The sequence below is a fragment of the Mesoplodon mirus genome (assembly GCF_964341445.2).
Source record: "Mesoplodon mirus genome assembly, chromosome: 17".
Lineage (NCBI taxonomy): Eukaryota > Metazoa > Chordata > Mammalia > Artiodactyla > Ziphiidae > Mesoplodon > Mesoplodon mirus.
In genome coordinates, this window is record NC_138993.1 from 12,200,797 (window position 1) to 12,215,292 (window position 14,496).

The window sequence follows — 14,496 nt, forward strand, 5'->3', positions numbered from 1 at the left end:
GATTACTAGAAAGCTTAAAGATAGAGCTTTTTCTTAGTTGGGAATCTTGCAAAACTTTAACTTTTATTTTTATCTTTTATCTTATGAGTCTTGTTTTTATATCTATATTTAGTAAAAGGTGAAACAATCCTTTTTAGAGAGAAAATAGGGTATAAAAAAGTAAACAAATACATATGTAGTATCTAGTAATTATTTAATAAAATGAGTCACGGTACCTGATATCTATAGTTAGCTTAAGAATGGGGGAGGGCTTCTCTGGTGGTGCAGTGGCTGAGAGTCCGCCTGCCGATGCAGGGGACACGGGTTCCTGCCCCGGACCAGGAAGATCCCACATGCCGCGGAGCGGCTAGGCCCGTGAGCCATGGCCGCTGAGCCTGCGTGTCCGGAGCCTGTGCTACACAACGGGAGAGGCCACAACAGTGAGAGGCCCGCGTACCACCAAAAAAAAAAAAAAGAATGGGGGAGAGGGGGCTTCCCTGGTGGCGCCATGGTTGAGAGTCCGCCTGCCGATGCAGGGGACACAGGTTCGTGCCCCGGTCCGCGAAGATCCCACGTGCCACGGGGCAGCTGGGCCCGTGAGCCATGGCCGCTGGGCCTGCACGTCTGGAGTCAGTGCTCCGCAACGGGAGAGGCCACAACAGTGAGAGGCCCGCTTACCGCAAAAAAAAAAAAAGAATGGGGGAGAGGGACTTCCCTGGCGGTGCAGTGGGTAAGACTCCACGCTCCCAATGCAGGGGGCCTGGGGGGTTCAATCCCTGGTTGGGGAACTAGATCCTGCATGCATGCTGCAACCAGGAAGTCCATATGCTGCAACTAAAGATCCTGCACACCGCAACGAAGGTCCTGCGTGCTGCAACTAAGACCTGGCGCAGCCAAAATAAATAAATAAGTAAATATTAAAAAAAAAAAAAAGAACAGGGGAAAATATTTCCAAACAGTTTCCATTTGGAATAATTTATAGAAAGTTACTTTATATTTCTCTGCATTACTTTTTAAAGTCACATAAAAGAATTATTTGTCTATATGAAATGCATGCATTCTTCCTTAAAGAAAAAAAGTGAGTATCTATAAGTAGTTATAGAAATACATTTGGCATCCATTACTGGTGATACTGAATAGAATTTAGGTTTTGGTGCCAGAAACTATACTTACCTCTGAGTGATTTCTGTAAAGTTAAGGTCTAATAATTTCACTTATTAAGTTAGGGCAAAAAATCATATGTATCTTCCAGACCTAGGTGACAACAAAACAATCTAAACACAAATAGGAGAATTGAATAAAATTTTTAATACCTTAAAAGAACACTTCTTGTACCCTCATTCTATTTCCACTCTAGACTTAAGTATCATGAACACTTGGCAAAGTTTGGTCCAAAGGGCCATCACTATAAATTAATTAACATAAATTAAAGTTTGGTCCAAAGGGCCATTGCTATAAATTAATAAACATCACTAGGCCATCACTATAAATTAATAAACATCATAAAATGACTTAAATTACCATGTGCTAAGTGGCAGGACCTTGCAGTTGAGTAAGTATTGGTTTTCTAGAATAATAGGAAACCTTAGCAATTGTATAGTTTGCCTCAGTCATTTTACAGATGTGGGAAATGAAGATGAGGTGAAAGAACTTGCCCCAAATGTCCTAAGTTCACAGCAGGGTGGGAACTATACCCAAGCTGATTCCTGTTTCCACAATACCATGATAGTTCAAATCAAAGTTTAAAATGCATCTGATTTGCATCTTTGTTTAAACCTTGAGTTTTAAAGAGCTGAACACGATATAGTGTAAAATAGCAAAAAGTTTTGATGAACGCACATTTTTAGCTAACAGCCAACTAGAATCCAAATAAAATAGCAATGTTACTATCAGAGCAGATCATGGGTATATTATTAAAAGCAAGTGTAATGATGTCAACCTTAAGGCCTTCTAGGATATTTTTAAAATCATAAGAATGCTATTAGATGGTATAGGGTCACTTGAGAAAGTTGCTCTCATACAGGCAAAGGAACAAACTTCTGGAAGAAGAGCTAAAGAGAAGTTCGATAGCTCTTTCTTATCTATTCCAATCCCTGAAAAGTGTGTGGAACATTAATTTCACAAGTTGAAGATTACAGATGAAAAAAGGGAAGAAATAGTAAACCACACAGTTCTGGAATCACAGATTGAGTTTTGGAAGATGGTTTGATCTTGAAATCTTTTTTACTGGTCCTCTCATGGCATTCATTGTCTTCTGATTAACTGAATTACATATTCCCCTGAAATAAAATAAGTGTTAATTGTGACTTTTCAGTCGCCGTTGTGTACAACAAAAACATTGTATGTCACGTGGGGAGGACTGTATATTTCACCTAGTTGACCCAGCTCACAGTCCTTCATAAAGAAATTTCCCTATGCAGATTTTCTGCTTACTGTATAATCCTAAACAGCTATATGTTACACCATATCATCTTGTCAAGCTAGAGAGGCAACTAGCTCAAGAGCAGATAATCCAAAGGCTTGGAAGCAGCCCATGAGGTGGCCTAATGTGGAGAGCTTTGTCCAAAGAGGGATGAGATGAACCATTCTGATACTTGCCTCCGGAAACGTAAATTAAAGCTAGGAAAATACATAGAGAGAGGCCATGAAGTGGAGCAGGGACAAGATGGAAATAAGGATCCATGAGTAAACCAAAGATATGTGACCTAAAATTACAATAAAATTGAAACTATGATATATACCAAGGTCTATGATATAAAAGTGATATAGAAAGTGAAGATAGGGCTTCCCTGGTGGCGCAGTGGTTGAGAATCTGCCTGCCGGTGCAGGGGACACGGGTTCGAGCCCTGGTCTGGGAGGATCCCACATGCCGCAGAGCAACTGGGCCCGTGAGCCACAACTACTGAGCCTGCGTGTCTGGAGCCTGTGCTCCGCAACAAGAGAGGCCGCGACAGTGAGAGGCCTGCGCACCACGATGAAGAGTGGCCCCCACTTGCCACAACTAGAGAAAGCCCTCGCACAGAAGCGAAGACCCAACACAGCCAAAAATAAATAAATAAATTTATAAAAAAAGAAAGTGAAGATAGCAGTTGGTAATGAGAAGAAAAATGAAGTAGAGAATAAACTAGGGGTCTACTATACTACAAATAGTAGTAACACCATTTTTATAGCACATAATCTATGTCAGGGACTGTTCTACATTTTATTTATTTATTTATTTATTTATTTATTTATTTACTCCTATCAACTTCACAAAATCCCTATGGTGTAGACACTATCATTAGCCCTGTTAGATAGAAGAAAGAAACAAAGCTATATAGTTAGTAAGTAGATCTGTAATTTGAATTCAGGAAGTCAGAGTTCAAAGTCTGTGCCTTTAATTTCCATTCTATATGGCAAATCACTAAGGTGATGATCCATGAACATCTGCTAAGGTCTTTAAAGCTTCCCTGAATTCTAATTCTAATATCTGTGGGCCCAGTTATATTGTAATTCCTGTTCTTAGATTTCCATGGCATCATCTTTCCCTTACTGACTTATATATCTTTATAAAGCCAACTTCCCCGTATGCTCACTTGATGTAGTAAGAGCCAGCTTCAATTCCCTGCAAGGTGCTTTAAAAAATATTTTTCTCAGGGAGTGATGTCAGCAAAAATGACGGAATAGAGACCTCCAAAAATTATTTCCTCCATAAAAGCAATGAGAAAATTGGCAAAAATGGTCAGAAGCAACTTTTTCAGAAGTCTAAAAATTAACCAAAGGCTTGCAGCAATCCTGGAGAACTTAATAAACATACACACACACACACACACACACAACTGAAACTCTGCAAGAACACTGAGCGTTGTAATATGTTAACTTGCCCTACCCTGCTTTCCTCAGCTCTGTGGTATTGCTGTGAAGAAATTGACAAACTAATCCTAAAATTCATATGGAAAATAAAGGGACTCCGAACAACCAAAACAATCTTGAAAAAGAAGAATAAATTTGAAGGACTCAGACTCACTGATTTCAAAACTTTCTGAAAAGCTAGAGTCATCAAGACAGCATGGTACTGGCGTAAGGACAGACTTATAGATCAATGGAATAGAACTGAGAGTCTATAAATAAACATATGTTTATGGTTAATTTTTTAAAAGGGTGCCAGGGCAATTCAACTGAAGAAGAATAGTCTTTTCAGCAAATGGTGCTAGGACAACTGAATAGACACATGCAAAAGACTGAAATTGGACCCTTATTTCACACCATATATAAAAATTAACTCAAAGTGGATCAAAAAGGAGCTAAAACTATCAAACTCTTGGAAGGAAACCTGTATAAATCCTTATGTTCTTGAATTAGGTAATGATTTCTTAGATATGATACCTAAAGCACAAGCAACCACTAAACTGATCCTAGGAAGCCAATATCAATTGGACTTCATCATCATCAAAACTTTGTCTTCAAAGAACATCATCAAGAAAGAAAAAAAAACCCCAAAATTGGAGAAATTATTTGCAAATCATATATCTGATAAGGTCTAGTAACCAGAAAATATAAAGAACTCTTACAACACGACAAAATTAAGACAAACAACTTATCAGTAACTGAAAACTGGGCAAAGGACTTGAACAGATATTTCTCCAAAGATAATATACAACTGGCCAGCAAATGCATGGGCACTAAGTTTCTAACGAGGGTCTCTGGAATACAAAACTTGACATATTGTCACAACTCATTGCTGGAGGAACTTAAGTCTGTTCCTATATGACTCCACTGGGGGACTTTTACACGCTTGTGCCTGGTTCCCTCCAAACTTCACCTCATACACCCTTTTCATTTGATGATTTTGCTTTGTATCCTTTTGCTGTAATAAATCTTAGCTGCGTGGGCACATAGATGCTGAGTCCTGTGAGTTGTTCTAGCAAATCATGCACAGGAGTGGTCTTGGGGCCCTCCCAACAGAGAAGTATAGTAGTTTCCAGAGGAATGTCCTTTCCCAGAATTTACTTTAATGTTTTAACTACACTGTATTTCCACTGATGAAAATGTACAAAGATAATGAATTATAATTTAAAGTATTTATGACTACGCAAGGAAGAATACTTATCTAGCCAAATATAGAACAAAATGTTGCTTTCCCATGAATTTTCACCAAAGGAACTTGCTATATTGCATGCATCTTGAATGCCTGTATTTGAAAAGGATTCTGATCTATAGCTAATTTATATCTTCATTTACAATTTTTATATTGTTAAGTTATATATGAATATCTTCGCTATGTGAGGTAAAGTTATAAAAGACAAGGACTGCCTGAGTAATTCTTCTGTACTTAGTACAGGACCAGGAAAAATCATGTGTAGATATAACCTCCTAAACTCATAAAATATTCCTCTGTTCTTTATTCATTCTTAATTGTTTTTGTTCACATAGGGAAACATAGTTTAAACTGCACTGGCATCTACATTTATTTCAGTGTCCATATTTCCTCACTAAAAAGGTTAAGGCTGATAATTTAATTGGATTTATATCATTGTTAATGGTGTAGTTGTATGCTCTACTTGGGAACAGTATTATTCTAGCTTGCAAAGCAAGATCTTATCATGTTTGAGGACGAAAAGTATTCCTGGAACCTACAAAATATATATAAATAGTGAATGGAGAGAACAAACTTCTTTAAGTTCTCTTATCATCTGCTATTTTACATCGTTGCTATAAAATCTGGACGTTCAACTTCCAAAATACAATGGACACCTGTTTTGTGAGTACCATTCACACGTGAATATAATTAATTAGAAAGGAAAGATATAGTTAGACTTAAGTTTTCACTAGATTCTCTTTCATTTTAGGCAGTTGATACATCTGTTGCCTTTTATTTATTTTTATTTATTTATTTTTTTAAGGGATTAAAAAGAATTTAATTGAAGTATAGTCTACAAACACAAAAGTACACATATAATAAATGTACAGCTTGTTAAATTTTCATAAACTCAACACTTCCATGTAAGTAGCATCCAGATTAAGAAGTAGTACATTATCAATACCCCAGGAACGCCTTATTTTTTTTTTTAACATCTTTATTGGAGTATAATTGCTTTACAATGGTGTGTTAGTTTCTGCTGTATAACAAAGTGAATCAGCTATACATATACATCTATCCCCGTATCTCCTCCCTCTTGCGTCTCATCTGTTGCCTTTTAGAAACGTGGTATGAGCCAGAGACCTGAAATACAAATAGTTGAGCATTTATCCTCTTATTTCATGACTGCTTTCAGAGATAAGAGGAATGGTCAATTCCCAATTAACTCTTTCCTAGCCAGGTCCTTTTGTAGCATGACTAAGAGAAGCTGAAGAATAATGAGAAATTCTGGCCTTCTCCAGTATTATCAGGCTTCTAAAGATTCTGGAAACCCCTCTATCTCAACCCCATAGTCCATGCAATTTTAAAAATAAATATTGAGTAAATTATGAAAATCATACCATCCATTTGGTAAAGACCATTAAAAGTTTTTACAGACACTAAATATAAATAATACATGTACTCTGCCGTTAGGGTTGATAAGACAACAGGAGCTGTAGGTATCTTGAAGTGGAAAGACAAGATCAGATTTTCATTTATTGTCTATTTTTAAATTCCTCCAAGATACAAAAGTGGACACACCTTGTGGGCAGTTGTAAATATAATCTGCAATTCAGGAAAAATTGAGGCTGATGACCTTAGAGATGGTAACTGAAGCCATGAGTAAATGAGATCGTTTGTTAAGAGCACACAGAGAGGTAAGAGAGTTGGTGATATACACTTGGAAAAGCAACTTTTAAGGGACAGGAGAATCACTAAAGATAGGGACATCATTTAAACAACCGGAAAACCCAGGAAAATATACTGGCATGGAAGTCAAGGGGGGTGGGTGATAGTTTTAAAAAGTGAGCACAGTTAGCAGTATGAAATGCATCAGACGTGTCTGCTACCAGGAGGCTTGCAAAGGAGTCATTGTATTGTATTTGGCTATTGAGAGATAAACTGTGTCAGAACCCAGTGGTGGGGGCAGAAGGCAGCTGAAAGAGGCCGAGGAGTTAACAGCAAAGGCAGTGAGTGTATCCACTCTTTCATGAAGTTTAGCTGAGAAAAAGAAAGCTGAGGTAGTCGTTTTATGAGGATAGGGCAAAACAGAAGTTTGTTTTTGTTGTATTTTGGTGGAAGAGATGAGCATGCTGCAGACAAAGGACACACCACAGTCAGTGGAAGAGAGATTGGTAATATGAGAAAATAATTATGAAATGAGTCCTAGAGGCAGCAGATAGACTTGGGAAGAAGTATGGGATCCTTTTTCTTTAAGGCAGAAGGAGGAACAGGAAAGATGGATAAAGATGTGAATACATTTGAAGGCAAAAGGGAAGACAGTTGGATTTCACACCTGATGAACTCTTTGCTTTGTGAAGCAAAATGTTAACTAATTTTCTAAAAGTGACAACTTTGGACCAGAAGATGGAATTCGTTCATTTATTCACTCAGCAGATGTTATTGAGCACCTTCTATGTGCCACCACTACATTAGGCACTGGGGTACAAGGACAAATTGTGGTTCTTACAATCTATTGGGGAAACAGCAAAATAAATAGATTGTACAATTTGCTGTCTTAGCAGAGGTTTGCATAGGTGCTTTGTAAGCATACAACAGACGCAACTAGTTCTGGCTTTAGGGGGATCCACATGGAATAGCAGCCAGTTAAGAACTAGGGAAAGGACATTCCAGACAGAGGGAGCAGCACAGGCGTCAAGGTATAAAGCAGATGATAGACACAGGAATCACATATATCATTGGTCTGGCTGCAGTACAGGGCGTAAGTAAGGACATAGCTGGAGAGGCAGGCACTGCGTGTCAGACAGGACCTTGTAAAACACACTGAGCAGCTTTGCTGAGATCCTTTGGACAATGCAAAGTCACTGAAGTTTTATACCAGGAACAACACTTCACCTGTATTTTAGAATGATTGCTCAGAGAGCAGAGAAGAAAAATGAGTATGGTGAGGACAAGACTAACAGCTATGCTGTTGAGATTATATCTCAAGTCTACATTTAAACCTGGGAGCTCTATTTTCAAATGAACAATAACAAGACAGAGCTGTCCAAAAAGGCAACGAAACAGCTGGTTAGTCTAGAACCTATGTCATGAGGAATGGCTAATGTAACTTAATATTTTAGCTCAGGGGGTAAAAAAAGCTATGAGAAGACGGAGAGCTCTTTTCAAATCTTTGAAAAGAAAAAAAAAAATCTTTGAAAAGCTGTCATATAGAAAGAGTGTAGACTTCCTCTTCAGAGGATGGAACTAAAAGCAATGGGTTTTAAGGAAGTCTCAAAGAAAAAGAAGAAGGAACAGAAGTTTCAAGGAAGAAAAATAAGGAGTTGATGCTTTAACAAGCCTAAAAATTAGAATTGCCTTACAGTCAAACAGAGCTGTGTCAGGTGCCTTATCTGGAAACCAAAGCATTATATTCAACAAGTCACAGATGCATTGCTAGAATTCTCTGTTTGTGGGAATAGAAGTTAAGTTTATAGGCATACCTCGCTTTACTGCACCTTGCTTTATCGCACTTCGCAAATAAATCTGTAGAAATTTTTCTACAAATTCGAGGTTTTGTGGCAACCCAGCACTGAGCAAGTCTATCTGCACCATTTTTCCAATAGCACTTGCTCACTTCATGTCTCTGTGTCGCATTTTGGTAATTCTTGAAAAATGTTTCAAACTTTTTCATTATTATTACTATATAATCTGAGAAAAGATTCCCTTCAAAATATTACTGCTCATTGACAATGCACCTGGTCACCCCAGAGCTCTGATGGAGGTAGACAATGATTGGTTTTCATGTCTACTAACAAAACCTCCATTCTGCAGCCCATGGGTCAAGGAGTTATTTTGACTTTCAACTCTTACTACTTAAGAAATGCATTTCGTAAGGCTATGGGCTGCCATAGATAGTGATTCCTTTCGTGGATTTCGGTAAAGTAAATGGAAAACCTTCCGGAAAGGATTCACCATTTAGATACCATTAAGAACATTCATGATTCATGGGAAAAGGTCAAAATATCAACATTAAGAGGAGTTTGGAAGAAGCTAATTCCAATCCTCGTGCATGACTTTGACAGGTTCGAGACTTCAGTAAAGGAAGTAACTTCCATCTGATGGAAGTAATGAGAGAACTAGAATTAGAAGTGGAGCCTGAACATGTGACTGAATTGCTACAATCTCATGATAAAACTTTCACGGATAAGGAGTTGCTTCATGTAGAGGAGCAAAGAAAAGTGGTTTCTTGAGATAGCATCTACTCCTGGTGAAGACACTGGGAAGACTGCTGAAATGACAACAAAGGATTTAGAATAGTACATAGATTTAGTTGATAACAGTGTCAGGGACTGAGAGGATTGAGTCCGATTTTGAAAGAGGTTCTACTGTGGGTAAAATGCTATCAAACAGGGCTTCCCTTGTGGCGCAGTGGTAGAGAGTCCGCCTGCCGATGCAGGGGACATGGGTTCGTGCCTTGGTCCGGGAAGATCCCACATGCTGGGGAGCAGCTGGGGCCGTGAGCCATGGCCACTGAGCCTGCACGTCCGGAGCCTGTGCTCCGCAATGGGAGAGGCCACAACAGTGAGAGGCCCACGTACCGCAAAAAAAAAAAAAAAAAAAATGCTATCAAACACCGTTGCATTCCACAGAGAAATTGTTCGTGAAAGGCAGTGTCAATCCCTGTGGCAAACTTCACTGTGGTCGTATTTCAAGAAACTGTCACAGCCGCCCCACCTTCAGCACCCACCACCCTGATCGGTCAGCAGCCATCAACATCGAGGCAAGACCCTCCACCAGCAAAAAGAGTCTGACCTGCTGGAGGCTCAGATGACAGTTAGCATTTTTTTAGCAATAAAGTATTTTAAAATTAAGGTACGGATATTGTTTTTTAGACATAATGCTCTTGCACTACAGTATAGTGTAAACATAAATTTAATATGCACTGGAAACCAAAAAATTCCCGTGACTTGCTTTACTGTAATATTTATTTTATAGTGGTGGTCTGGAATCAAACCTGCAATATCTCTGAGGTATGTCTGTATATACTGTTTTTAATCTTTCATTTTTAAAAACTGAAATATAATTGATGTACAATATTCTGTAAGTTACAGGCATATAATATAGAGATTGACAATTTTTAAAGGTTATACTCCATTTATAGTTATTATAAAATATTGGCTATATTGCTTGTATATTCTTAAAAAGCAATGTCTTATACACGGTGTAACTTAGAAGAATCCTGAGATGTGGAAACTCAGTTTCAGTCAAAACAGTGAAGCCAGCAGAAATATAAACAGCAGACTCAGCAAAAAGCTCTAGTTATCTACTAAAGAATCAATTATTTATGTATTCAGCATGGGAAGAGCTGCAAATCATGCATTGACCTTTCCAGTCACCATAGTATCCACACGGTCAGAACCATTTTGACTATAAAGATTAACAATTCACTCTAGAGTGAAAGTCCTTATTAACATTTATACAGGGAAACAGGATTAACATCTTCCTGGGAAGCTGTTAAAATAGGCTTTGATTGTATGTTCAGTGATCCTGTATAATCAAACTAGGAACTATTCCACCCAAATGATTTTTTCAGATAAACAAAGCTAAAGGAGGATGGCTGAGGCAAGTAGGAATTCTGATGCCCCCGTCGCAGGGAGAGGGGCTGGGGAGATCGGGAAAGAACACAGGAAAATAGTGTTCACCACTTACTGGAATGTAGAACCAATTATGTGCCCAGCATTTCACTCAGCACTTTACTTACATTATATCTCTAAACCCTCACAAATCCCCTGCAAGATAACTACAGTACCACTGCTTCCCTTCTACAGAGGAAGAAAGAAATTGAGGTCCCAAAAGATTGAACCACAGTTAGGTACAAACCTGATATTCAAATCCAAATTTGCAGTGACTCCAGAGTCTGTGGTCTTTCATCATATCACGACCTCATACGGGAGGTGGCATTTTGCTACACCTCGAAGGAGGCAGAACTGGAGTGTAAGAGAAACAACGTACTCCAAGTGGAGAACATGGTCTGAGGAAAGGAATGTGGGTGCCAGTGCTGCAGGGCCTCCAGCCAAGCATCCAGAACCATAAAGTCTGAAGTGATTGTCCATTTTATGGATAAGAGACTACTGTGAGTGATGCTCTTTTGTCTCAATTTCCTGCTTACCTTCATTGGCACTAGAAGTCCAAGCCTCCCTTTATCCCCTATTGCCCTGACTCTCATTCTCAAGTTGTTCTATGCATCCCCTTGTCAGCTCCAATCCCCAGTGATAACTCCCTTCCTCTCAGTCCTTTCATTGACCTCTGGAGACTCCACATCAGTGATTAGCCAATTACCTTTAAGGCAAAACCAGCCCTCAAGGTCCTCTACCTCCTTGCCTCATGTAGCTATGTCCTGACAACTCCAGCCCTCTTTCTGGCTCTTCTTCCCTTGACTATCGCTGTTGAAACTCTTCAGAGTTATATCTTAGACTATCTCTTCTTTTCACCCTGTGTATTCTCCCTGATGCATTTCATTCATTCACATGGTGTCATTTACCATCTCTGTGCTAAAAAGTTCTAAATCCATATCTTCAATCCTGATTTTTTTTTCTGAGCTTCATATATCCAATTGCGCTTTGGACACTTCCATTTGGATAATGCACACTGAAAACTGAATTCATATCCTAAACTTAAAACATATACCAAAATAAAGTTAATAAACATTAAATATTTAAACGTCAAATATTAAGCCATATAAGTACTAAAGAGATGTGATGAATGTTATGAAACACTGAGGTGAAGACAGTCTTTTAAACTATGACATAAGAAGCCATAAATAAAAGATAGGTCTGACAACATCAAAACAAACTCTATATACCAACAACATCATAAATAAAATGAAAAACCAAATGAAAAACTGGAAAATATGTGCAATGTCTTTCATAATTCACTGATCACTTTCCTGTCCTATCATTTATAAGTACACACTTTCTAGCAATAGCAATGCTGGGTCTATCTTAGACTTCACCATGCATAACTATGAGGTAAAATGCCTTAAGTTTCATGACAGCAGAGGAATAACCACTTATTTGTTTGAATTCTAGCAATTACAAATCAAACTAAAAGAACAACTAAGGAAGCAAATATGCAAGATACATTCTTAATATGGGGAACATATCTCATTTTTACCTTTTTATAAAAGTTATATATTTTCCTTTTCACCTTCCATATACAGAAACTTGGTACCTTTGTTTCCCATAATTCCAACAGCTGTTTCCCTACCAAGCCAAACCAATCAAAAACCTAGAATAGTGAAAAACATAATTTACAGTAAGAGGAAACTCTTAGAACTTGGAAGTAAAAAAAACAAAAGTTACCTGAGACCTTTCGGCAAAGTATGTACAGCGCTCACAGCTGGTCTTGTGGTAACCCTAGGTGAAAGATACAGAAGTAAAGAATCCAGCATCAGAGGAGATTTACAATACTAGCGAGACGACTGCTAAGTTAAGTTTATGTCGCTATGCTTTTTTAAAGTAGTGTACAAAATAGTTTTGTAAGTATATTGTGAGAATTATATAGTAGGTTTGTAGATAACATACTAAAAATCATGGCAGTTCCAAAGGGATGTCTTAGTATAGAATAAAAACAAACCTTTGACTCTTGTTCCAGTCTCAGTGCAGAGTCTTTCACTTGATTTTCAAGACTCCTTTTTCCTTTCTCTAGTTGTTTAAGCAATGTATTTAAGGCTTCCTGAAAGTATAAACAGTAAATTTTTACATGTGCTCACATTCTAAATAACAATAAATATGACCACCAATTTCTTCATTGGCAAATTCCCTCTACTCTGTATCAGTCTGTGGTTTCAGAAGTCTTTAATATGTACCTTTTTAGTAATAGTGATAGTAATAATTACAATATTCATTGAACCCTAGCAATATGCCATGTGCTAAGTGCTTTCCATAGATAATTTCATTTAATTCTTATTATAGCCATGGAGATGGCTAATATATTTATTTCCATTTTATTGTTGAGAAAACTGCTAGAGGTTAAATAACTTGCCCAAAGGCACAGAGCTAATAAATGGTAGAGCTGGAATTAGAATCCAGGTAATCTGACTCCGAAGACAACACACACTAACAATTATTGTATGTGTATTCATAAGATTGTTACCAGGGTAACAAAAGCAGAGTGTTAGAACAGGCGATACGGTTGATAATGAGGGGAACTGTGAAAATATTGTAGAGTAGGACAGTTCTGGAATCTAAGACATCAATCCATCACAAATACCCCTCATCACAAATAGCTGAAGCCAAGTAGAGAAGAAGGTTAGCCAAGTGCCAGAGGAATAATGCACTACACTGATTTGGTTTAAAATTTTAATTCCTAAACTAATAACTGATCTTTTCCAGTAACTCCAATTATTTCCCATATTCTTACATATTAGATTTTAAAATCGCCAAGTCAAATTCTACACAACTCTCGTTGGTCATGATCTAGGTCACCGAATTTATTAAAAGAAATATTCAAATAAAAATGGAAGCTGCCGATTTAAATCTCCACAGAGCAAACTGCAAGCTATTTTAGAGCGCATACCCTTCTCCTGAAACACAGCTCATTCTCGAAAAAATTTGCTTATTCTCTCTTAGATACTTGTTAATAACTATTAGAAGTGTAAAAATTGTATTAATAGGAATAATTAGGTCAGCTGAAACAGGGCAATTTCTAGTCTCTAAAAATAACAGCAGTGATCAAACAAATCCTTTGGAAGTGACAATTCTCCACTATGCCTATGTGCTTAACATCCCTGTTAAAACGTGATCAGTGATATTTCTCAGGCAGGCATTGTTTGTCTTCAAAAATTATGCACTGGCGTCCTGAATGGTTTTCAATCCCCCTCCCCTAAACACAAACTTGCTCCAGAAGAAAATCAATGAAAGCCCTGTAAATACAAGAGGATAAACCGACTGAGTTCGCTATAGAAAATCAAACCCTTATGAAATAAACCAATGCTCGAGGATGACAGTTTTTGAAGGGACAATCAGGGAGTGGTGGATATAGTTCAAAATTTTGCTGCAGAGACCCTTTCTCCAAGGATTCCAAGCTTAGCCTTCCATAGTAATATGCTTCACTTACATCATTTGTTAAATACATTTTTAGAGATGTAAAATAGGATCTAATCATTTTTAATATTGAGTCAATGGGAAAATGCACTCCAAATTCTAAAAGGAATTAATTTACAAATAAACAACTGGAATAAAATTATTTTTATATTAATGAGATATGGTCCAAAACTGAATGAGATATGGTCCAAAACTCTAGAAGCTCATACAAGAAATGTAGATAGGAAAGACACAAATTCAAGAGCTGAAGCAAAGTATTTGAACAATAAATAAGAGGCAAGGTAAGATAACTAGGGAAGGCCTTGGTTAGCGAAGGCTTGGTGTGTATTAGTTTCAGGAGTCTACACACTGGGAGCTATTGAAAGTTATTAA

The 14,496-nt window shown here is 37.8% G+C and overlaps 1 protein-coding gene across 1 annotated transcript in view; it reads right to left on the reverse strand.

The window, feature by feature from the left end:
• LOC309792522 (spermatogenesis- and oogenesis-specific basic helix-loop-helix-containing protein 2-like) overlaps positions 1-14,496 on the reverse strand; it is a gene marked incomplete at its 5' end in the record, with an annotated part of 77,751 nt that overhangs the window by 51,445 nt on the left and 11,810 nt on the right. The window contains 2 exons of the mRNA XM_082602194.1: positions 12,382-12,435; positions 12,656-12,754. Of these exons, the coding sequence (XP_082458320.1) occupies positions 12,382-12,435; positions 12,656-12,754 (153 nt within the window). The remainder of the gene's footprint in view (positions 1-12,381; positions 12,436-12,655; positions 12,755-14,496) is intronic.